Source organism: Ailuropoda melanoleuca, chromosome 11 (assembly GCF_002007445.2).
Source record: "Ailuropoda melanoleuca isolate Jingjing chromosome 11, ASM200744v2, whole genome shotgun sequence".
NCBI classification, from domain to species: domain Eukaryota; kingdom Metazoa; phylum Chordata; class Mammalia; order Carnivora; family Ursidae; genus Ailuropoda; species Ailuropoda melanoleuca.
In genome coordinates, this window is record NC_048228.1 from 59280182 (window position 1) to 59306971 (window position 26790).

General features: G+C 33.9%; 1 protein-coding gene across 6 annotated transcripts in view; it reads left to right on the plus strand.

Moving 5' to 3' along the window:
- The window catches only part of EPHA5 (EPH receptor A5), a 349095-nt gene that overhangs the window by 74061 nt on the left and 248244 nt on the right, over positions 1-26790 (plus strand). For all 6 annotated transcript variants that reach the window (XM_011223454.3, XM_019798407.2, XM_034671740.1 and 3 more), the window contains one exon: positions 6195-6858. In XM_011223454.3, the coding sequence (XP_011221756.2) occupies positions 6195-6858 (664 nt within the window). The remainder of the gene's footprint in view (positions 1-6194; positions 6859-26790) is intronic.

A 26790-nucleotide genomic window follows, 5' to 3' on the forward strand; every position in this document is an offset into this window, starting at 1 on the left:
ATATCTACTTGGCTTTAGCTTCTTCTCTTAAAATTATAACTCATAGCACAAAATCTCTGACAAAACGTATCATATTTAATGCAACTGCTTTTTTGATAAAACACTAATGAGATCCTTTAAGATTTTAAATCAGTTTATTCATTTATTAATTCCGGGCATACTTATCCACTTAGCTCCTTTTAAATTATTAACTGTTTGATAAATTTGAATTTGTTTTCTAAGTGAATTTTTCAAGGGACAAAGCCAGATTTTAAAACTTGAAGTGTTTATGACATATTTTATAATTTTATGTGAAACTATTTTATGCCTTCTTGAATGTGGCATAACAATAAATGTATAAGCAGTTGTGACATATACATTTTCTTTTTTGTTTTTAGATTATGTTCATCACAGTATTTGCTAGGACATTCCGGTTTTGCTAAAATCATGAACTTTTCTCTGTATATTTTTGCTGATACAGCCCTTTTGATTTTCCACATGTCCAATTCATTCCATCTGCATTTGGATAATTTTTTTTAACAAATTAAGTAAGAATTCATTGTTTTCTTTCTTTTCGTTTATTCTTTTCCTTTTTAAAAATAATTACTTCAACATTAAAGAAAAAAACTATGAATTGTTTTTCTAGGAAAAAAATCTCCTCTTTGCCATTCATATTTAGTGTCATATACAGATGCTAAATTATCTATGGTTCCCTGTGAAAATATTCATATAAACTTGAAAGTTAAATTTCTGTCTTTCTTGAGTGTTTTTATTTGTTTCATAAATTGATTTTGAGCCCATGTAATTGACTTCACCTTTATTCATACACAGAAAATTAATTGTTATCTTTAGTAATATTTCTATATCATACTCATGAATTTTAAAGATGTTTTAAGCAACTCAAATACCTATCTGATGCAATCTAACATATTATTGAGGAAATGGAACAAGATTGTTGGTTCAAATTATTTTTGTTGAAAGTTGATATATTTTGTCATATTTACTTTACTAAAGAACCATAGCTATTAGAAAGATTGAATTTCTGAAGCGGATAGCTTGTGCTTGCTCTCTTTCTCTCTCTCTGTCAAATAAATAAAAAAATAAAATATTTTTTAAAAGAATGGAAAACCATAATGATTTTATGTAAGCATAGTAAGTCTTCTGAAATGTTAATGGGGAAGAACATTAGTATTGTTTTTCATGCATCGGGAGAAAACAAGAAAATAAGCAATTCATTTAGGTCTTTATTTGAATGTATTTTACCTAATTTTAATCAGGGTAGCAAAATAGAAAAAAGTGACATGAAATAATGAGGATCTTCGATGTGTTTTAAGTTTCTGATTTTTTTTATATTATATTTCTTTTTTTTAAGATTTTATTTATTTGAGAGACAGAGAGAGAGAGAGAGCATAAGCAGGGGGAGTGGCAGAGAGAGAGGGAGAAGCAGGCTCCCAACCAAGCAGGGAGCCTGATGCAAGCAGATCCCAGGACTCTGAGATCATGGCCTGAGCCAAAGGCAAATGCTTAACCAACCAAGCCACCCAGGCGCCCCTATGTTATATTTCATCTGATTTTTGCGTAGCACGAAGCTTCCAGAATTCTAGACTTTAGGTAAACATGTTATGAGGTTACAATTGGAATGTGTTGCTCACTGGAAAAGTGCCTTACTTCCAAATTTGAGTACATTGTCAAACTATTTTCTAGGCGCTTTCTAAGGTCATGCAGAGGTACTGCTCTTTTAAAAACTGCAGTTAATTAGTAATTTGAAATCAGGATACCTTCAGTGAAGTTAGCAAACATATAGCCTACAGATACATGTACACACATGCACACATACTGCAGATCATAGTAAATGACATCTAAACCAATTTTAAGTATAATGGGAAATCTGGAATTAATTTCTTTTTGGAGCATTTCAAAAGGTATTATACAAAATATTGTGATGTTAAAGGATAATGGGCAGTTATCCCTATGTTCAAAGAAGCATTTATATGGTAAACAAGGTCTTGCTACAAAGTTATGCTTTGGGCATGTCAGAGTAAAACTGAAAGCAATTGACTCTTAGCTATATTTTATATCACTCTGCTAAATAAAATCACTAAGAAAGTCCTAATACTGTTTGACTGAAATATGAAATATAGTGCCACTAGCTCGTATGCTATATTCTGAGCTTTTAATCTGTACAGAATAGTGAAGAGATTAGTGGCTAAAAAGTGAAAACAGTATTTTTAAACATATGGCCAAAAATAACATTTAAACTAAACTATAAGTTAAAATTATTAAAATGTAATGTTAAATGAAAATCAGTTCTGTAGGTTAATACACAAAACTAAACTCCAAATATTTGTATGGTTTAGTGAACTAAAGAAAATGTTTTAAATGCTTACAGCTTTTTATTGAAGAATAATTTTCAAAAAAAAACCCATGAATTTATAAAGTCTCCTTTTTAAATTTATAAAATTTAGACAACTTACACAGGACAAAATTTATCTTTGTGTGAACAAACACAAAAGACAAATCATACAATCATTTATTTACCATGTTTGAATTATTGCATATTTTGATTTAGCCGATCTCTGGACTAGGGAGGAATGTGTATGTATGATATTCATTCATATAAAATATTTATCAAGTATCTGTGCCCTGTGGTGTCAGACTTTGAGATACAGTAGAAAATAAAGGCAACCATGTCTCTACCTTCACATCTGTATTTCAGAGTATTAAAATGTGTGTGTGTGTGTGTGTGTGTGTGTGTGTGTGTGTGTAGACAGAGAAAGAGAGATGGGAGGGAGGGAGGAAGGAAGGAAGGAAGTTAGGAAAGAAGGAAAGAAGAAAGGTTTATAGCTAGATGATGCTGAAAAAAATGTGAATTTCATTTTGACAGAGTCGGGTAGCAATTGATGGCAGTGAATCAAGGAATCCCACACACAAATAGACGCATCAAGGAAGAGATGTGCCAACAAGAAGACAGAGGTAGACACAGGCAGATGGAATGCTCAGATAGAAAGGGTTGTCCTCTGTGAGCTTGGGAAAATCTTTCCTTTTGTTTGGTCTTCAATTTCCTCATTTCTAATATGAACAGTAGGGCCGGATCTTTTAAGACCTCTTCTAATATTTTATACGGGACATTAAATGGCTGGAATAGAGTGTTTGAGTTATGGACAGTTCTGCTTTGGGTAGGAAAAGTTGGTAACCCAAACTTTTGGATGTTTATCATGATTCACATGTGGATATGAAAATAAGTCCTTTTTGCTTGCCGCTGCTCTGATGACTGTGGCTGGCTTGTGATGCCTGGTCAGGCATAGGATTCGAACACAGCTAGAGTTTTCAGCACCAACCAGGAATAGGAGCAAGCTCAAGCATCTGGGAAAGAAAGCAAGCCAACCCAAGCTGACTGTGTAAAACCAGTTCTTTAATCTTAAAAAAAACAGAGAGAAAAGCAGGAGCTCAGAGGGTGGGCCTTGAGGAGTTGCTGGACTTGAAGTAAAGAGTGCAGAAACCACATTGCATTCAGTGACCACATTTCCAAAATGCCCGGGCACATTGCTTGCAGTAATCAAGGAACAGCAAATACTTTTATTAAACCATGGGGTCATAGGAAGTGCAACAAAATTGAACCAAAAATAATTGTGTTTTCTATCTGTGCCTACATTAAACTGCTATAATTTTCTTGACATGCCATGTGCAAAAGTGTCTAGGATTATACCTGCCACATTCTTAAGTTCTTGGTGAGTGTTCTTTTCTTTTCATCCCCTTTGTTTCTTTGTTATCGGTAATATCTTTGCTGAGGACCGCAAGATGCCTGCTTTGTATTAAAAAGGAAGAAAACTTGGAAGAATTTGAAGTTTTAGCTCAACTAGTCAATCCAAAATAAATGAAATTTTTTGTGTTTCTTAGCATATGCGTCTACATAGCAGCAAATATTTATGGGAAATGTGTATGTATTACCTAGTTGGTTCTCTGAATGGCTTATGGCTATAATTATTTAAATTAAAGTATTTCTATTCACTCATTAAAATAGAAAATGTGAGCCTTCATTTATATTTCAGACACTTGAAAAGAAAAATAAATAAAATTCCACCATGATAGATTCTAACATCAAAGAAAATTATAGTTTTTCTCTTCTTAATTGAGAATATTCAGAGAAGTAAGATGCTTATGCACTTACTTTGAAATTATTACCTGAAGCAGTAACTATTAAGCTGTCCTGTCGAGTGCTGCTTGGCTTGCATTTTTAATAATATTTGTGGTACCTTGGACTTTGTACAGACAAAGATTGTGATTGCTTGCCTTATAATCTTCTTGGAAGATGCTGTTGTTCTGATTCCTTTTACTTGTCCAATTCCTCTTACTTGCTAGCAGTGTCGTATTGGAATTATGATGCAGAGATAGTTTTTTAAATAAATGATTTTAGGTCAAGGATTTGAAATCTGTTTGTGTTTTGTATTGGAAGACTTATAAAATAAGTCTAAAACAGAGATAATGTAGCATTTTGATTTTCTTTTTTTTAGAGAAGAAATTTTTTGATGCTATTTCCATTTTACTAATTCAAAGAATATGTATTTATTTAACTTTGGTACATTACATTGATCATTTGTATGATTTTCATTTGGTTAGTTGAGGTATTCTTTTGCATGAAATGTTAGTAATGGCATTCATAACCATTTATAATAGATTATAGCTGGATCACTTCAGGAAGACAATGTAAATAGTTCAGTGACAGACTACTGAAATAGAAAGCTGTTTTGGAATCTGAGGCTAAGTAGAGTTTATGTACATTTTGAGAGAAGACAAAAGTGAGATTAAATGAAAGAGCTAAGGCTTCACATAACACCATGATGTGAAAGTGGTTAAGATAAAATCTTGATATCTCTCTCTTGTAAATTTAAGGAGCTCAGCAGTTTTCCCTCATTAGCGCCTTTTACTTATGTCTGTCTGATGGCAGCTAGAATTTTGAGAGGGACCATCTGAGGTACACGATTTATGTGTGTCCCTTGTGACCACGTTTTTCACATCTTCGTCAGTTGAACAGAATCAAGAAATAATGCTCTATTTAATTTCATGTCTAAAGAGATGAAGTTCTATGAAGTTTATTATCTATAATATTTAATGTCTGAAATCACATTCTGGATTTATTGGAAGTCAGTATAATTTCATTGCTTTTTGTGTTTCAGGGTCATTTTTAAAGATTTAAAACAAAAATATATATAGTCTTGCACACAGATTTTTAACAAATCTTTAAAACACTTCTCAAATTATAATAATAATGTTTTTATAGAGATAAAAATTTGGTTCTATACTGTTCAGAAAGTGATTATGGTACACCAAAAGTCTTAAAACAGGAATATTTTATTGGGAAAGAGATAAGTTTAGATCTCTTTGACCTAATATTTTGGAAGCTATATAAATCATACTTATTTTTTTTCTGTATCCTGTATATATTCAGAACTCTTAAGGTCATTAAGCATGAAATAATGTGTGGGTAAAAATAATTAATGCATTCCCAGGATATACAAAAACCTCAGGATTCAAAATGATGAAGCTATTCATACATAATTTTATCTCTATTTTATATCTGTCCCTAGGTATATGTTTCATAGATAAAACTATGAATAAACATTTAGCTATTCAATTTGCAAAAGAATCCTAAACAGATTGGGTCAATGAAATAAGCATCAACTATTGATTTTAAACTAGTGAATTTTCTTGCAAGTATTATTACATTGATGTGTTATTTATAAAATGCCAGAATTAAATAAATGTGAATTCACATGTTACATTTTTCTCCTTTCTTTTTCACATTTATTGCTTTTTTCCGCTGTAGTCTTTTATAAAAATGAACTTCCTTTTTTTTGTCACACTTTATCTATTCTGTTAGTTTACATACTTAACTTTCTTCCAAATATACATAATTTCCTTTCACTGCTCCTTCTTGTTACTTCAGTTTACTTCTACCTTTTCTCTGAAATACATGCTTTTTTATTCCATCCAATTCATTTGCATTAACTTTTGAGTTAGTGGAGACAATGAATAATGTTCTATTAATTAACTTAATTTAAAAAGTTTTTTTTTAATTCTCATTGTAGAACTCCTTCTCTCCCAATACCATAGATTAAGGCTGCAGAAATTTCTCTATCTGAAATAGTTTTCTTTGATTATTTTGCTTGTTATTTTCTAAATATTAAAAAATTGTCTTTCTATTTTATATTATACAGTGGGAAGAGATTGGTGAAGTTGATGAAAATTATGCCCCTATCCACACATACCAAGTATGCAAAGTTATGGAACAGAATCAGAATAACTGGCTTTTGACCAGTTGGATTTCCAATGAAGGTGCTTCCAGAATCTTCATAGAACTCAAGTTTACTCTGCGGGACTGCAATAGTCTTCCTGGAGGACTGGGAACCTGTAAGGAAACCTTTAACATGTATTACTTCGAGTCAGATGATGAGAATGGTAGAAACATCAAGGAAAACCAGTACATCAAAATTGATACCATTGCTGCCGATGAAAGCTTTACAGAGCTTGATCTTGGTGACCGGGTTATGAAACTGAATACAGAGGTCAGAGATGTAGGACCTCTAAGCAAAAAGGGATTTTATCTTGCTTTTCAAGATGTGGGTGCTTGCATTGCTCTGGTTTCTGTGCGTGTGTACTATAAAAAATGCCCTTCTGTGGTAAGACACTTGGCTGTGTTCCCTGACACAATCACTGGAGCTGATTCTTCGCAATTGCTTGAAGTGTCAGGCTCCTGTGTCAACCATTCTGTGACAGATGAACCACCCAAAATGCACTGCAGTGCTGAAGGGGAGTGGCTGGTGCCCATCGGGAAATGCATGTGCAAGGCAGGATACGAAGAGAAAAATGGCACCTGTCAAGGTAAGAATTTGCCTGCAGACCTGCAGGAGCTCCGCTTCAGTTGGCTCATGTATATGTATTTCCTCCAATGATTATGAGCAGATGACCTTTTACTTTGCTAATTTATGGAGATTATTTCTCTTCAAGTTTGATTTCTCTCAGAATTTTAAAATTTCTGGCAACGGCCAAAGATTTAATGTAATATTTTACTGGATATACATAATTAATGCTCAGAGAGTGTCTTACTTGCAGTGTAGTATTTCATATTCATTATGCTTTCAGAAGTTTTATTTTTGAGCAGCTCAAACTGAGGGTTTTTTTCTTTGTATGAGTATTGTCTGCTACTCAACTGATATTTTTCTGTCCATAAAGAGAAAATAGCACCCTTACCTTGTTATATAAAATTCAAATGCAAATGTTAGATGAGACTTGTTTGGCATGCTTTTAAATGTCTTTAAAAAATTCTTCAGAAGTAAGTTCAACCATATGAACTCCATATGAAAATACATGTCAGCTGACAGTACTTAGTTTACTGTGTTGTTTATGTGTATTTGCTATTACATGTTTGCTTTTAAAAATTTACAAGTCAATATTGAATGCATAATAAGTACTATGCAAGAAAATAACTTTGGAGATAGAGCCAATACAAAAGAAGTTATTTCAAAGCAATTTACACTGGGGTATTTTTTTTCCGTTTTAATTTTTCTTTTAAATTAAAACTTTATCATGTATATTTCCCTCTTCATTTGAAAATACCCTCATTTTCTCATTTTGCCCACAGTGTGGTGAATTAAACTTAGATATTTTACAATGGCTTTTGGAATAGGTTAATACTTTATGTCAGAGTGAAGAACAGCTTATGAGGAAGAAAACATTTTTACTTAAAAAAAAATCAGTCATCCTTATGAACCTGAACTTGTTTTCACCATGCTGTGCACATTGTAAATAGGTAAGGAGAGTTATTGTTAACCAAAGAGAAAACTAAATGCTGAAAAGTTCCCTAATAACACCTGGGAGCTTCAGGTGCATTTTTTTTTTCTAAATCCATTATATCATTTGAATCAAACTTGCTCAAGTTTGTTCAGGCCTGACTGTAGATTGATTATAGATCCAGGGAATCAAAACTAGGGAAATGATCAGTAAATAATAGTGACTTTGCTTAATTATTTCTCTCTAGAAATACATTGCACCATCTTTAAAATTCTTTTTCATCATCAGCTCTTACTTTGTATTCCTACAATATCATCTACAATTAAGTTTATGGTTCTCTTTTTATGTAGTCTACAATTCTCTATACCTTTGCATATGTAGATACATACATATAAAGTTCTATTAATTCAAAATTATGTTTTGCAAATAATTTTAAACTTTCCAGGGAAATGAATTATTTTTTATTCGGGATTGGATTTAAAGGAAAATCTAACTAACATTATCTTAACTTTTCTTCTTGAACAGTCCTTTTAGTGTAAGGTGAAGATATTGTAGAATCAGAAGCAGGAGATTAAATATAATCTGTTGAATCGTTTCATTATTTTGTCTAAAATATTTACAATATAAATCTTACTATTTCTAAAATTTTGTTTACTAGAATTATAAAGCAAATCCTCTATTTGATTATTTATATCTCTTAAGAGAATGGTATGTGGTCACTTTAGGTGAGAACACAATGACCTTGGTCTTCATCCAAATGAACAGAGGGTATAAAAGACCTCCACATTTATAGAGGATAATTTTTGATTGTTGCAGGGATTAGAAGGTTCTGTGCATGCTTATCATGAAAGTATCTTGGGGAAGTAGTGTTCTGACAGAATGTTTCTTAGTCTAGGCACTCAGCACATATCTTTCTCTTCTCATACTTTTAATAATTGAGGAGTAGAAACCTAACTGAGAGGCAGTGAGGTGAACTAGAGAGCCTACATTGTAGAAGACTTCACTAAGCTGCACTGTCTAAATTCATTTATTGCCCCACCCTGATAGTAGGAATAAAGGCTGTGGGGTCATGAAAGCTGTGAACTAGACAGCCCCAGATGGTGTTCTACACAAGGTAGTCCATATGAATAGCGCCTTTTTTTCCCCTGAAATACAGATGGTATGTGGCCATTCTATGAGGAATTTCAAATGTTTATTCTATAAATAACTTACACCATTGAATGAATAAATAAATATTGAAGGTTTGTTTTGGACAATTAAGTTATCACAGATATTCCTGAGGCATTTATATCTACATGTAATATGAATATGCAAATGTAAATGTATCAGTGAATGTCATATAAAATTCCACCATAACTTTAAATCATTCTATCATCTTAATGTACTATCCCCAAACCGTTATGTGTGGATCTTCATGTTTTCAAACTATTCTTGATAGGCCAGAAATCTAGGAATCATTCCTAACATCTCCTTCCGACTCACTACCTGGTTCCTACCCATCATAAAGTATTTGTAGAAATTATAACCAGGCTGTCTCTTAAACTCATCCACTTTTCTCTATTTCTTTTCCTCCAATCTATAGGCATGTCTCATTGGAACTTATCTTTCAAATATAATGAATGACTTTATATAATTATATTTTGATTTTTGAGTCATGTGAATGTATCGCTTTTACAAAAAGGCAAATCTCGTTGTTTCACACACCCATCTTTTCTGTCCCCACTTTCCCCCACCAGAAACTTTAAATACTTCAATGGTTTCCTTTAAGGTAAAGTTTTTACAGTAGCTTAAGATTTTGCATGATTTTGCTGCAGACACATCTTAAACAATGCTTCTTCCTCCTCTTCTCTATGCACTAGTCAGTGTCTTTCTTTCACTTTCTCAAAAGCTCACTTTTACTGCTTGTTCTGTGATTCTGTTCCCTTGCCCTGAAACATTCTTCTACCTACTTCATGCCTGATTAACTCCTACTAATCCTTCAGATCTATCATCCAGCACCCCTTCCTCAGGGACGCTATCCCTGAGTCTTCAAAATCAGTCCTATTATTTACTTATATATCTTCCTTTCACAGAGCCATTTAGAGTTATGATTTTGCATCTTTTTGTTGATTTATTATTTGATTAATGACCTTCTTCACCCCCACTAGATCACATGCTCCTTGATGGCAGGGGTGGTGAATGTTATCTTAAGGAATGAGCAAGGAATCAAAAGACAGGAAGTAGGGAAATGAATCAAAAGAGAGAGTAGAATGGGCAAAAGTATAAAAGAATATTGTGCTTTAAAATTCCAGTAGTCCTTCCTTATCTGAGGAGGTTACATTACAAGACCCCCAGGGATGCCTGAAATTGAATATAGTACCAAACCCTATATATACTATTCTTTTTCCTATGATACAGTCGAATGTATAAATGAGGCACAGTAAAAGATTAACAACAACAAATAATAAAATGCAGCTATTCTAGACTGTAATAAAGGTTATGTGAATGAAGTCTCTCACTCTCTCTCAAAATATCTTGTATCGTGCTCACCCTTCTTGTGATGATGTGAGGTGATAACATGCCTACGTGATGAGATGAAGTGAGGGGAATGACATAGGCAATGTGACCTATCATTTGGCTACTATTGACCTTCTGACAATACGGCAGGAGGACCATCTGCTTCTGTTCTGCAGTTGACTGCAGGTAACTGAAACTGCCAAAAACAAAAGCGTGGGTAAGGGGAAACTACCGTATTGATTTATTTTGTACCTTTAAATTTATCTGTAGAAAGTCTCTTTGGTCACAAAATTGACAAATGTGTCTCTTAAACCAGTCATTTCTTAGTCCTAAGATTCTCGGGCCAAATTTTCAAGTTCTTTGTGTTAAATCATATATGGTTGGTGTATGCTGTATTAACTGTTATGGAGACCTCCTTAGTGATTTAGACCTTAGAACATCACATCCTGAACTGTATTTATATTATGCGCATACTATACATTTACATATAATTACTGTTTCTTTGATAATCAAAATATGTTGGGATTTAATTAAGGATATGATTATATAAAGAAGCTAAAGTTTGAGTAAATCCATTGTAATGATTATCATATGTTAATATTTACTCAGTCTGTACTAGGATTTGACCAGGTAGTCGCTGTCAGATCATGTTCATGTGACCTGATAAAAATGCATCATTGAGTTGACCCAAGGCCTTTTAGAGACTAAACATTCAGGATTCAGAATGCTAGGCAGCTCATTAACATATGGCTTCAACCCAGAAGACAATCAAGAAGTGATTCACGAATCCTTGTCCAATTCATGATCTATCATCTTCATGTCCCCTTATTTTACTTCCTTTAAGAGAAATTGACTACCTTTCCCATAGTAACCTGGTTTTAATGAGGTAACAGAATACTCTGGCTTCAATTGTATTAACTTAAATTACAGGATGCATTTATTTTTCTATGGCTTACTTATATGCCCAAATACTCAATTATAAACGGTTTTAAGTATACAAATTTATTTCTTTGAAACATTATTTTCAGAAACTAATAATGTATTAAATCCATTTATACAAGTATGTTTTCCTACTTGTTATTTATTATTATTTCTGATGAAATCCATGCTATTTTTTTCCCTTAAGAGTCATATGAAATTTTTTTTTAAGTACAAAATTATTAGCAAAAACCTATTTTGGAAGTTTCACTTTTTATTGAAGTGAATGTGTTTGACAGAAGTAATTGAGTTCACATGAATCAAATGTTGCCTGCTGAGTTCTCTTGTGATTATGTTGCTGACTTACTCAGATGCAAGGCAAGACCACTAATCTTCATCAGTTGCTAGTGGAATGAAGTAGTAATTTGAAATTACCCCTAGATAATTATAGTTTCACTTATATCAAATGGAGGAAAGAGATTTAGATTGTGGGTCACTGCCAAAACCAGTCAGAGTGAAGAAGGTATATAGTGCGTGCTAAAATACAGGGTAAGCGAGGTTACGTGCCAAGGGCTGTGGAGAAAAAGCACTTATTAATTGTCCACCTGGGAGATGATTGCATCGCAAGGAAAATGTAGCAAAAATACTAAGCTCAAGAAAAAGCCTTGATTCAGAAACAGTACAGATACTGCAGGGAGTAGTATGTCGATCATTCATACTTCTGGTGCATATTATGTTTGAAACAACATTGACTGGAAATATAGTGTATTAGGTGCTTGTGTAATTATGCGTTGGAGAGCCTAGTTATTTTTAATTAGGCACATTACCAAGGAACATCAAAGGGGTTGAACTTTTGGTTCTATTTGGTATGCTTTTTTATGCAACAAAAGGAAACTAATTTTAATTTCAAAATTTTAACAAAAGTTGGTAATTATGGAAGTACGGGGTGTCAGTGGTGCACATGTGTGTGTGTGTGTGTGTGTGTGTGTGTGTGTCCTGCTTCTGGGAACCATCACCAAGACAATTAAGTGGTTAAATCATTTCATCCATTTGCATGTATTATACATGAAAATAATAAAATAGATTTTTTTCTTTTAACTCCTCAATAGTTTTGAATTAGTTCTCTTACAGTTTTAGAACATACTTTGCATTTATTTTTGCTTTTTTTTTTCTTTTCTAAATCAAAGATATTTTTTGTTGGGCGATGGGGTGGTCCTGTTCATTGTAGGATATTTAGCAGAATCCCTGGCCTTTAATCCACTAGATGCAGTAGAATATTCCACTCCCCATTTAGATAGTCAAAAATGCCTCCATGGATTGCTAAATATACTCCTTCTGTCCGTATAAGTAGGTGAGATGTGCTGCTAAAACTAAATATGTTTATAGACTGATTACCTCTGCAAAAGTGAATATTTTTCTTAAAGTTCTGCAGAATGAAGGATGCGTACTTTTGAAACATGATTGATTTAACTTGGATATCATGGGGAATATGCTGCTTTTAAGAGGCAGCATACTCTAGTGGTTTGAGCCCAGATCTCTATTCTGGCCCGAGTGCCTGGATTCCAGTCCTGCCTCTGCCATTTATCAGCTCTATCTCCCTGTGTAACTTTTTGAATCTCCCAATTCCTTGTCTTCTCCATCTCTATGTCATAGCAATGTTATGAGACATTATATGGAAATTACTTACTGCCTAACACACTGTATTTATTCAGTGAACATTAGCTGCTCCTTATGTTTCTCATTAAAAATAAAATGTATTTACAGGAGTGTGTGTCTATTGTAAAATACAAGGTACTTTCAGGTTAGAAAATGCTCTTGTCTCAAAATAGATATTATATTCTTGAGCAGTATCATTTATCAAAGGATAATCCTACATTTGTATTTATTGGTGATCAAAACTATGCAAATATATTAGAACTGCCTTTATAAAGAAGCTTTGCTCTCTGATTAGCTATTATCACTCATTGTTTAAGTTATGATTATACTGGGTACTATATTCCATGTATACAATTCCTGTATCCTAGGCATGCAGACACATAGATATACAAACATACATAGAGACTCCCATCTACACTGACAAATTATGAGAGTTGCTAATGGCAGTTTGAGTGTGCAAGTTTAGATAGGGCAGGGAGAAAATATTTTTCTGAAGGTGATGTTTAACATAGATATGGAGGGGGAAAAAAGCCATGTAAAGAAATAGGGAAGAGCTTTTAACAAGCAGAGGAAGGTTTCAGTGCAGAGATCCATTATATTATATTAATCAATTTTGTTTATATGTCTTTACTTTCTAAAATTCTATTTTAAGTTATATTTGCATATTAAAATTAAGATAATAAAAGAGCTGCAAATTCCTGAAATTATGTTGCTTAAAGAGTCTGTTCATATACATATTATGCTATCTTAAGGATAGAGAATTCCTAATAATATCTGTGGTCAAACGCAGGCATATCAAACATGAAACAATTCAATATTTTTGAGTAGTGTTGTGGTTGGTTCCTTGTAAGTTATTACACTCATTGAAAGAATGAAATTTTTCTTTTTTAAGAATTTAATATTTCTTTGATCCAACAATGGCTAGTAACTTGTGAATCTTCACATAGGTGTCCACAGTCACACATTTATGAAACGGAAGTGTGAGATTCCAACTGAGGCCTGCATCATCTTAAAGCCTTAATTTATGACACACAAAAATTCCTGGTGACTTTGCAGTTCACTTTTAAGGCTTAAGTTTACTTAATGATTTTATGAAAGGGTTGGCTACTTCATTTCTTACCATTTGCATTCATTTGTTTTTAAATTTTTGCTTTGAAAATCTGAGAGCAGACACAGAGATGTTTGCTGACTTACACTCAGTGAGTTTTCAACATTAAATTTCTCTGTACACACATTTCCTATGAGAGCTATACTGATTTGTGTTATCAGACTTCATGGAAGTACTTTTTCTGTTATCCAAATAATAAGAAAAGAACCAAATAATAAAACAAAAGGGGCTATGTTTTGTTTCCTAGCCGATTTAAATGTTATGGATTTTAAATCATTTCAGAATATAGCAAGTAAGATACAGCCTTTGTAAGATCTGTATCATTATTTTTTCTAATAATTATCATTCTATATTAATTTATTATAATAAAAGGACCCTATCCAGTGCATCTCATTTTAATAAATGTTTATTATCAAGAGGTGTTTTGTACAGTATGAGCCACTTGAGCATAAATATAATCATTAATTCTCTAACCATATGATCATGATGGAACTCTAGGTAATTAATGTTACAATCCATTTGCACAGTAACAATACAGAATGTGTCATCATTATAATAAAGCATCATAGAGACCTACCCAAAGTATAATTTAAGTGGTTATTAGTATTACTGTAAATATGAGGTATTGCATAGAGAGATGGGGGTAGGAAGGGACAGAGAGACTCAAGAATTTCACTAGTATACTTTCTTTTATGAGTGAGAAAATAGGAGTGCAAATCAAGAGTAAAACTTTGTCCAGCAAGGGAAGCAAAAGCAAAATATTTATCCTAATCGCTTTGGATATTTGTCAAGATATTTCATTATTCATATTGTTTTAGAACAATTATGCATTAATTATATCTTTATCTCCTCCTCCAGATGTTCCTTAATATGGTTTTTGATATAGATTGCGGTTATATAACTTTTGACAGTATTAGATCTAATGATATTATTTTCTTTTTTTTTTAACCTCTGCTAATTACATCTTGACTTAGGAATCCCATACTTACTGTCTATTCTTTCTACTATTATAATAAATGGCAATATTGGAAAATTAGGGGAAAAAATCAAACCACAGCAAAGTAGAGAAAAAAGTACAAATGGCACCCATCTCCTAATTGCTCCAATTTATGAATTACATATTCATTTTGGGGTTGCTTCTCTTTTTTCATTGACCTGTAGGAGTTCCTCACGTGACTTAGCATTTCCTCCTACTGAGGAAGTTTTATTGGGACCAAGTTTTACCTAATTCTGCTATTCTCAACAATTACGGTGCAGCACAATAATTTAAAGCATATAATTGCTGGACATTACAGTAGATTCTGATTCCATTGTGTAGTACTGGCCAGGCTGTCACTATTCTTTTTAAAGTTCCCTAGGGGATTGTAATGTGCAGCAGGATTGAGAAATATTGTAATATTTAGCATTAAGGTGGCATTTGGAGGCTAGTATAAATTCACACACCAAAAGTTCACCCAGGGAAGGCCACAGATTTTGATTCTTGAGGACTGATTTCTTCTCCTCATTAAGAGGTCATGCACACAGAAACCTCTTTGGCTGTCCTTGTGCACATGGGCAGTGTTTTACCCTATGTTCTTTTGACGGTGTCCAGCTAGCTTTTCAAGGTTTCAGGCTTTCTGAAGGGGTCCCCACTTAACAAATGCCGAGGCTCTTTTCCTGGACCCTGGAGCATTAATATCCAAGTCTCCAGGTTTCCCACACCCCATCTCACATCACCTGGCCTGCAGAGCAGCACGAATAGCTCTAGCAGGCTCCACAGTAAATCATGCTTTAGCTCCCTTTTGTTTCTGTCCCCTGTGGACTGCCAGTTCTAGACTTTAAAAAACATTTAATACTTTTCTAAGAACTTCCCTACGTTAAAAAAAACAACAGATTAACCCCAATCTTTGTTCTGTTTAATTTAGCATTTCTAGGTGTTTGTAGCTATCATTTTCAGGTTTTCTTTTACCTTTTAGATTTTTAGACTTGGGATTAAAATCGTATATTTAACTTTAGATTCTTCATTCTATTACTGTACTGTATATACTGTACAGTATATAAACACAGTTAATTAGAATGATTGATTTGTAGTGTGTAATCACATACAGCATCAATGATGATCCTGAATTAAAAGCACAAATTCTTTTTAGGGCCATATCTCTATTACAATTAATGTATTAAATATTTTGTGCTCTAGCTGTATAAATTTATTTAGCACACCTTCTATATGGATTAGGCTTGAAAAATCTGCTTAACCATTTTTAAGGGTTGCAGAGAACACTAACTTTCTAAGCAACTAAGAAGAAGCTTAACCTGTAGCTATCAATCTATCTAATTGATTTATTAATATATCTAGTTTCTGCTCCTTACAGGAGAAAAGGCAAGGAGGCTGTTTACCTAAACTGTATAATGTATTGCCTTTCAATTTCACTTATACATTAGTCTAGAAGGACATGCCAGTCATTATAAAGCAGGAAGGCACAGAGCAACTAGCCCTGGCATAGTTCTTTCTACAAAGTGTATCATCCACTCACAGTAACAATGAAAATATGAATTCTAAGCTATCCATGCTCTCATAACTGGTTTTTATTACCTGAAAAATGCTTTTGTATCCTTTATTATTTCTGGTTATGGATGTGGGTCACATCTTGTCTTCTGGTATTTTATTCTCTTCGGTGTTTAAATGTTTTGTTTGCTTTTAAGGCTGGCCAGTAGGAATTTGTGTATAAGAACTGAAGTGATTTGTTGATATGCTTTGATCTTTTCTGAGCTTGATGATAACCTGCTCATTTGAGTGCTGTTAAGGTATAGTTTAAAAAAGAAAAGGAAAGGAAAGAATGAGGAGCCACAGTTTGGGGGAAGTAACAATTAGAGCAAATGATAATTTGACTGATGGATAACTCCATCTCTTTGATGGAATTGTTAGCAGGAATCAGACTTGGAGAATGAATGCTTCCAAAGCTCCTGCTGTGTGATTGTGAAGGAGAATAATAACGCACTACGCCATATGCATAAGGGCTTTGAGGCTGATGAATTCAAAGCACTTTGAAAAGATTCCATTAGGACATTTCCTAAATAATGGGTGGGACTATCAGAATTTTGTTTTCCACTTTATGGATTGGAAAGTGATGTGATGTGATCTCACCAAGGTTTTCCAGTGTTCTCCTGATGCTTCCCTTTCCAACACTACACCTCTAGCTTTACACCTTACCATCAAAAGGCAACGTAATTTCTTGCTCCTGTGAAGGTTTTCTGATATTCACTTACTCCCGGTATGTTCCAATGCTAAAAGCTTCTTTTTTTAGAACCAGACTGACCTGCATTATTTATTTATTTAAAATTCTCTTTAGGAGGTTTTGTGTGTCATCTGTTGTTGCTCTCTTGGTTCAAGCATGATTTAATATGTCAACCCTGGTTTGCTTAACTGGGCTTGATTGTCTTCCATACTTTATATAGAACTAGGCAGTCTCCTTTCAAGCATGTTGCTGCCCAGATAAATGAAATGTCACAACAGTGAGTACTCCTTGCTTTGTGACAGCAGTAGCTTTCTTTGACACAGCCAGCGGTTCCAGAGAGGGGTGGTAGGGGAATTTAAAAAGTAATAATAGAGCCAACTTAAGTCAAGTCAGTTCCTGTTCAGACCCACACAGACTGGAGCAATAGATAATGCACTTAAACTTGGGGGGGAACTTCATTCTTCAGGTGAAAATGAAGTTAAATCCAAAATAGGAACTTGATCCTACTACAGACAAGAGGGAAACTTCTATTAGCAGTTTTTAAAAAAAATACTCAGGGATAGTGATGAGGTACAGGTGAATATACGTGAAGTTCAGTGGGGTGGGGTCCGGAGCCGATGACCGAGAAAGAATTCTTGAGACGTCTTTGGTGCAAAAGATAGGTGCAAATAGTGCGTTATTATTCTCCTTCACAATCACACAGCAGGAACTTTGGTTTATTAAAGCACGGGGACAGGACCCATGGGCAGAAAGAGCTGCTGCACCGGGGTTGTGAGGAATGGCCTATTTTATACCCTCAAGTGGGGAGGGGTCTAGGGATAGCTTAAGTCTCTAAGGAATTTTGGAAGCAAGGTTTCCAGGACCTTGAGGGGGCTAGCTGTTGTTGGGAAAAGGTCATTTATTACTGTCTAATAAAACCGGAGTAATGAGGCTCTTCAGATGTATATCGGTGGGCCATATGCTTGGGGGATGATTGCCAATACGTATCTTGGGGGGTTAGAGATAAAGGAAGTTTCCAAAGGAATTTTTATTATGTTAAAGTAGACTTACAGGATCTTGGTGGAGGGGAGGGGGTCAAGCTAGGACTGCCTTTTGCCCTTAGCAAAGTATTAACATCGAGGCAGCTGAGTTCCTAGAGGAATGTCACCATGCCTGTTTCAAGGACTTGTCAATGGGCTGTGGGTAGTAAGGACTGTTTCTTTGTCCTTTAGGGCAGCCAGGAGTGCCTGAGGAATGTCACATACATACCATGGTGGGGGGGGGGGGCTTGCAGGGCATCAGCTTCTGCTTTGTCCTCAGCTTGCGTTCCTGTTCCCTCATCAGATAGCACTTTGTTTTTATAGGTTGATTTCTTCCATGCTTTGTTGGCAGGCTAGAGATGTTACTACTCTCAGTACATAACATTAGAAACTAATCCATAGGAAAAAATTTTTTCTTCACCATCTCCCACAGTGAAAGTATTGTTTATGATTTCAAAGCCCGGATTAGATTTTAAAGATTGGAGGCTCATGAAGCTTAGTACCTGGCAAAAAGAAATCCTCAATACATGCTATTTAGCTTTAAAAGTTAAAAGCAATTTCAATGAGAGATAACCCTAGACAAAGTTCTGGAGTTTGTTTTTGTTTTTGTCCTTTGTTCTAACATGTATTGGTGTTGCTACCACCACCCAGGGATGGTGACCTACCCTCCTAGGACACATGGAATACTGGGAAGTGGGAGTACTCTCTGTTCAGGTCAGTCTGCATCAGGTCAGCTACTCAGGTCACGGCCTTATTTAAAGACTGGGGACGTTGTTGAGTGTGTTTGTATGAGTAAGTGTGAAAATTTTTTATCTCAATTTAAGGGGGAAATAAACTGGACCAACTTGACATGTTGCAAATAATTAAATAAATATTACAGGACTTGGGAGTCCACGAATAATGAACACTGTTCAGGGACTGAAGAAAAAAGAAAGTTGCCATTCAGGAAGCACAGAGTTTGACAAATAATCTGAGTTTTGAAAAAATATGATGAAGGTGAAAGTCTTAATCAAGGGCATCCTGCATCTTCAATGAAAAGACTGGCCCAAGTATTTCCATGATCAGATCTCAGGAGAACTTGTTATTTTCATCTGAAGTTAGAAAAGAATGGAATTAAAGTTGGGGAGAAAAGGACCTTGTTCCTAGAAAATACAAAAGTGGGCCAAAGGGAATAGTTTGACTTTCAAATGAGTGTCAAAGCTAGAACTAGAAATAATACGGATCCCAAGAAATAAGGCCTAAGATTCTGAATACCAGAATTGTCAGGATATCTTAAATGGGATGGTGAAGCATGAAGAAGGGTTGATATGACTGTGAAGACCTACTATATGCTAATACTGTTAAATATCTTATTCACTTTCTTTTAAGCTGACAACATCTTGTGAGCTATGGTTTCTAGAGCAACTGAAACTCAAAGAGGTTAATTTTCTTTCCTTTTTTTTAAGATTTTATTTATTTATTTGAGAGAGAGAAGGTAGAGAGAGATCATGAGCAGGGGGAGGAGCAGAGGGAGAGAGAGAAGCAGACTCCCCACTAAGCAGGGAGCCAGATGCGGGGCTTGATCCCAGGACTGTGGGATCATGACCTGAGCCTAAGGAAGATGCTTAACTGACTGAGCCACCCAGGGCCACTGATCTTCTTTAGATCACTCAAACTAAAACTAGAAAGTGGTATACTGACATTTTGACCCAGGGTGAGTGTTCCAAAGTCTATGTCTTTCTGCTATATTATGTGTTATTCATTACAAATAATTAAGCTCCACTTCATGTTGTCACCTTGATTCAAATCGCATATGTGCTTAGTCTGTTGCCTGTGACAGCAGCACTATACTGCGCCTAGAAACAGTGGCACCCCAGAGAGGCCTGAGAGCCCCATCGTCATCTGGAAGAGATTCCTGTCCCTGAATCAGAACTCAAGCTGAGGAAGTGGAAAGGCAACTTGAGGTGGCTAGAAAGGAGGAATAATGTAGGGTCAGGAGAATGGAAGACATAAAGCAAAGCCAGACTGAGTGAGCAAAGTATGAGTGAGAAGAACATGTTAGGATTCTGAGGGTCTTACCCTAAACGCTAGAAGCCGTATAATTAGGCTACACGTGTGAATAATCAGGAACCCAACCAGAGATTATACCATGTTTTCTATGCAGACATTCACATGGGAGGGGAAACACAACTTTTGGAATAAACCCCATATACATGTTGTGTTTGAGAGTGTGGATCAGTGGGTTAAGACCTCTTGATCCATTTCTGACTTTTCTGCATTGTGCGTTCTTGTGTACATAAATTTCTTTGCCTTGCTGGTCTTCTCCTATAAATAGTATAGGAGGCTTTTTAAAAAAAGTTTAGCATTGGAGTATTGAAGTGTCATTTTTTTTAAGATTTTATTTATTTATTTGAGAGTGAGAGAGCACACGTGAGAGAGCATAAGCTTGGGGTGGAGGGAGAAGCAGGCTAGCCGCGGAGCAGGAAACCCGATGTGAGGCTCAATCGCAGGACCCTGAGATCATGACCTGAGCCGAAAGCAGAGGCTTAATAGACTGAGCCACCCAGGCGCCCCTGAAGTGTCACTTTATTCAAGTTTGTTTTGTTTTGTTGGTTTTATTGGGCTTGCTTTGTTTGGGTATGTGGTATGGAAGAGAACAACTGGACTGTATACTGTGAGTATGGAGACTTCCCGGGATTCAGGCTTGGGAACACCCTCTGTGCCTCATGGACCTGGTTGGATCTTTAGATTTTCATCTCCACAATAAAGAAAGTAAATGATTCTTCATCTCCCACCAATCCTGACTGATATCATACAGTTAGCAGGTATGATGTTTCTGACTGGAGGAGACTTGCATTTTGAAGTGTTTTCACGTCAGTCTTGATGGTGAGAAGTTGAAAAGGGACAGGATACAAAACAAAACAAAAGCAATTTAAAGCAAAAGAATGAGCAAACAGACCTCCATAAACAAAATAGTACAATTAAAATAATTGTCATTTCTCTTTTGACTGATCTAAATTAAACAATCAGCCTGATTATAAGGGCAAGCATCTTTATGCTTAATAGATAAAACAGAACTGTTACAGGAAAAAAAAATAACCAGACAAGTTCATAACCATGTATTATTAGATCCAGCTACATGCCAAGTATATGGAAAACAATTCAATTCGGACAATAACCCTGCCAGATATATACTGTTTCTATTTTATATATGAGGAAATTGAGGCTGATATAGATTAAATATGATTCCAAGAACCCCAAGTTAATAGTTAGCTTCAAATACAGTTTTGTTTGGCTTCAATGTATATTAACTCTGAGAAAAAAGCATACTGGCTGACCTAAGTCACCAGAAGTTGCCACATTTTATTTTTTAATTAAAACAGAGATGAAGCTTAATTATTAGAGTTATGTGGGGAAGAAAGGACAAATGTGGAGAAGATTGTAGCTCTGATGTGGAGAAAAATAATAACTGTGACTAATTTTAATAATAATTACTATTTGATTTAAAATTGGTCGCAAAAATCAGTATTTGGCAATCATTGTAGGAAAAGGTATAAACAGAACTAATTTTACTTAGATACCTACTTTTAGTAATACAAAAAGAATCATAACCAGAATCAAGGTTGTATAATTATCATATAACTTGGATATGTGATTTACTTTTGGTGGGAAAAATTGTATTAAATCAGGTATAGTTATAGAAAACTGCTAATGTGTGACCACTTTGAAAATACAAAGATGTAGTTTCATATGATCTAAAATAATAGTAATATGTTAATGATACTCCCTCATTGTTTGCATCATGAAAATAACCTAGGAATTGAAGAAATATGACTGGAAACCCATTCCCTTAGAATATAAATCCCCTATCTTTCTCTCTTACTCCTTTTCTCCCTTTTTCTTTCCTTTCCTTTCTTCTGCCTTTGTTTTTGGGAAACACTAGTTTCATCTTCCAAAGATGATAACTTTCAGATTTGTCAGTATATCTCAAGAAAAAAAATGCTTGAGGTCTTTCTTTTTATCAGTTTTAGAGTTATCAATATTAGTTTTACATCATAAGGTCTAAAAAGGAAGAGAAATGTGCCCCTGGCTGCTATAGAAAAATATATGTTCTTTTTCTCTATTTTGTCCAATCACCTCCTAATTCATAACACAGTTTTTAAATGCTTTTTAGAGCTTGTACATTTGTAATAGCTAACTAATTACAACAAAATGTTCCATATGTTCTGAATGGAAAGGATAGACACAAACCAAATGTGACTTGTTTCCATTAAACCTCACATTTCCCTGTTTTTTCCAAAGAAGTCTCACTTGCTTTGGTCTCAGTGACAAAAAGATTTGTCTTTTTATTTGTATTCTGTCCTTTTAGCTTCTCTACTGCTAAAGTGAATATATCCTATTTAAACGCAGCAAAGTACGGGCTACTTTAGCTCTTACGGTAATTAGCTCTTACACTTGGCACATATTTTTCCTCATGAAAGTGGTATTTGACCTTGCAAAACTCTGAGGCCCAACTCCCAGACAAGATTTAAAACCAGTTTGTGGGTTGGCTTTTTTTTTTTCCCTTTTCTTTTCTCCAGTTCTTAATTATGCTTTTCTAAAGCCACTTCGGTCTTGCATTGTTTTGATTACTTCTACTTATATCCTCTCTTAATTTCCTTCTTTCCTTCCTTTATTATAAATTTCTCTATTATAAATTATTCCCTTCATTTAAATGTCTACTTTTTGAGATAACCTTAATTCCTCAAGAGAAAGCTATTTTTGCGATTATTATTTCTTATGCCTCTTTCTTTTAAAAGAGGACTCTTGATTCTGTTTACTTAGAACCAACGGACAAAGGATACTTTTATGATATAAAAAGACATAGCTTGATTCATAAATATTTGTTAAATGTGTGTAAGAATTTGTACAATAAATCGTTCTTTTTGTTCTATCATTAGAGATAACAATTCAAGGGTATTGATATTAATATATATAATAATAATTATTATTATAATGGCAACATGCCTAATACTTCTGTAGCAAGTTCTCTGTGCCACATTCTTCTAAACACTGCATTTTTATTATATAATTTGACCTTCACAGAAACACACACAAACCCTATGAATCAATTATAATTTTTAAGTTCTACAGAGAGTTTATGTAATAAAGGTTACAGTCAGTAGTAGTAAAGTCAGATAAAAGCCTAGGCCATTTGTGTGAGAATCTCCATTCTTACCTACTATATTATACAGGCAATGCGAGACCAGCACACTGCTTTATAAGCATTCCTTTTATCCTCTCTGCAAGCTTTTCCTTGATTTTCCCATCAAGAGATAAACAGTTAAAAAAGAAAAAGACCATATGTGTAATCATTATATGAGTGATAAATAAATATTTAAGTAGACTTCATAACAATATTCTCATAGGATGTTCTTTTCATTAAAAATCTCTAGAATGCTTAGGCACTTGATAACTTTTTTCTTATAAAGAGAATAATTCAAACAATTTCCATTAAGAATGATATTTACATATATGCAAACTGTCTAAAAATAAACACAAATTGTTACAAACTAAGATAGCAGCATTTTCATTCAAAAGTATATTATTAAAAGTAGTAGATAGAAACCCTTTCCTACTAGATACTCAATTTCTGCTCACACTCAGCTCTTCTTGTTTCCTCTGCTACTTTTAAACATGCAACAGAGAAAAGGCTCATGTGTATAGGTGAACTTTGTCACATTTGAGCATTTTTTGGAGAGGGCTTGGGAGCTATGTCATGCCATCCCAAAAATCTAAAAAGATCTTTACTCTATCATCAAGATTTGCAAGAGATTTTCTTTTTGAAATAAGGATTTGAAATATTATTTTTAAACTTAAAAATACACAAATGATAGCTTAAATAGTATAATTAAAACATTAAAGATTGGTATTTTCAGTTGAAGATAATTTATATCTTCTTAGGCATCATTATGACTGTCTCTCCAATAGTGATTTAGCCACAAAAGAGAAAAGCATTATATTTCAAATAAATTGATAGGAGTTTATGCTGGAAGAAAATATTACTATTACAGCTTTTAGATAGACCTTGTCCATTTAATTCATTTTATTATTTTAAGAGAAAAAGGAAAATTCTTAGTTTCATGAGTAGAAGGATTGGATATAAACTATAAGGATTTACTGTGTCCAGTTGGAGTGATCATATATTGATATTTTAGGTGATTTTTCCCCAAATTAATATGTATTTTTACTATGTTATACAATTTACTTATAAACACTATATATTTATTTTTGAGCATATTTTATTTATACTTGGCATATTATATTATACATTGGGAAATACCTGATATTTCTGTATTTCATTTTTCATATTTTCATCAGTTTATGTGAAAAACAAGAAATATATTTTTTTCATTTAACAAATACAGTTTTACAGTCTGAAGGGTGATAACCACAAGCCATAGGGAAAAGTGCTGGACCACATTCAAATTAGCCTTATTGTTCTATAATATCTTACTGGAGTACAAGGTTAATTAGTACCATAGGCAATATGCATTATTCATCACTGCAATCAGGGTTTTATTCTGCTGGGTTTTTATCGACTGCAAATTGTTGTTCTTCTCATAACAAAACCTTGATAAACTATTGTCATATTTAATTTTACTGAAATATATTGGTGATACATACACTAGTTCTTGTACTATAAATATTCTGAAGAGGCCATGCCATCTCATCTAGAAAAATAGACAGTAAGATTAAAAATTAATGTCCTCTTCTGTAAGAGGACATAAACTTTCAAGACAATGAACGTAAATTATTGTTCCTTATTGTAGGATTTTTTTTAACTTTTAGTTCATTTTCTCTATTCCATAGTGAAGGTTTTAATAATATATTTAGTGGCATTAGTTTCTCATTAAATATTTATTTTAACATACATTTTCTTCATATACTTATAAAATTATTAATTAATTTTCTCTCTCTCAGTGAGTATAAACTTCCTGACACCAGGGACTTTGTAGATCAGTAGCACATGGAACAATGACTGACCTATACCTTAAACATACTTTTAAATGAATTTAATAACCATAAGTGTACATTTACAAATAAGAATTGGTCTGTGAACCAACCGTGTAATATGACTTCTGTTGTAAAATTAAGAGCAAGGAATGAACATCCTTGTCTCAATTCTTGTTCCTGTATGTCCCCTTCTCTTACATAAAGGAGACAAAGATAGAAAAAAGGAAGAGAAGAAGTAACACAGAAATTATTATCTATTATGTTATCCAAAATTGTAGAATCAAAATGTGGTCATATAGCATGAATCCCAAATCTCATTTTCCTTCATTCTACACCACTGCAGACTGAATTTTCAGTAAATATAGGTAAATTAATAAATTTCTCCTTTTCTTCTATTTTTCAGAAGTCATATCATTAAGATTAACCACAAACAGCAGAGATGCAAGACAGTTCCAAGAGATGTTGAAATGAAATTTTAACTTTTTCTCTTTGACCAGGGGCTATACAAGTAACTTTCATAGATCGCTTTGTAAACTTCACTTATCTAGAGATCGGTTATCAAAAAATTTTTGACTGCAGTTAAGACACTTCAGTTTATTGCTTTTTTGATAATTTGTCCATAAACAAATTATTTTCCCCCCATAGGTATGATTAGGGAATGTTTTGAGATTCTCTTTTTTTTTTAAATCACAAATTACTTCTGATATTCAAACAATAGTGATTTAGTCTTTGACTTCCAGAGGAAGAGAATATTGTTCACCTAATGCATAGCTTTCCATCTATTTTAGTTCAAGTCTAAAATTTAAAATGGAAAGTTGTACGACATGTAGTTAAAAATACCTACTCCCCTGTCTTAGCCTAAGAATAGAACTGTAATCTGGAAAATTATCCATAAATTGTTTGCCTTGTGGAAACTTCTACACTAAGTTACCATGTTAACAATGTTGGTTTAAATCTACTAAATTAGGGGCGCCTGGGTGGCACAGTTGTTAAGCGTCTGCCTTCAGTTCAGGGCGTGATCCCAGCATTCTGGGATTGAGTCCCACATCAGGCTCCTCCGCTAGGAGCCTGCTTCTTCCTCTCCTACTCCCCCTGCTTGTGTTCCCTCTCTCGCTGGCTGTCTCTCTCTGTCAAATAAATAAATAAAATCTTAAAAATAAATAAATCTACTAAATTAACCTTTCTTTTGGAACAGATTGATATTTTTTATTTATTTATCTTATTTCCTAAATTAGTTAAAAATGTTTAGGGCAATCCAGGTTCTGTGTAGTTGAGGAAGAAGTTTATTTTTTGGAGAGAAAAAAAAAGTTTACACTCACACCTGTAAACACTTCCATGTACTCAAACATGGGTACTTCTCACCTTTTCAGTTTAATTTTATTACTTAGATGATTTTGTTAGAATTTTAAATGTCTAAGTGTAAAGAATTACAAACAAAACATTGTTAAAACTGTTGGATATTTATCTTATGACTTCAGCATATAATATAAAGCCCAGATAGAAACCAGCCATTAAACTGGTATGAAATAGTCATTATGTCAATGATTTAATAATTCCTACTCTATTTTTTACTAAAGGAAGGAACATGCATTGAAGACATTTTTAACTCCAAATCTGATATTGAATTTTAGCATAC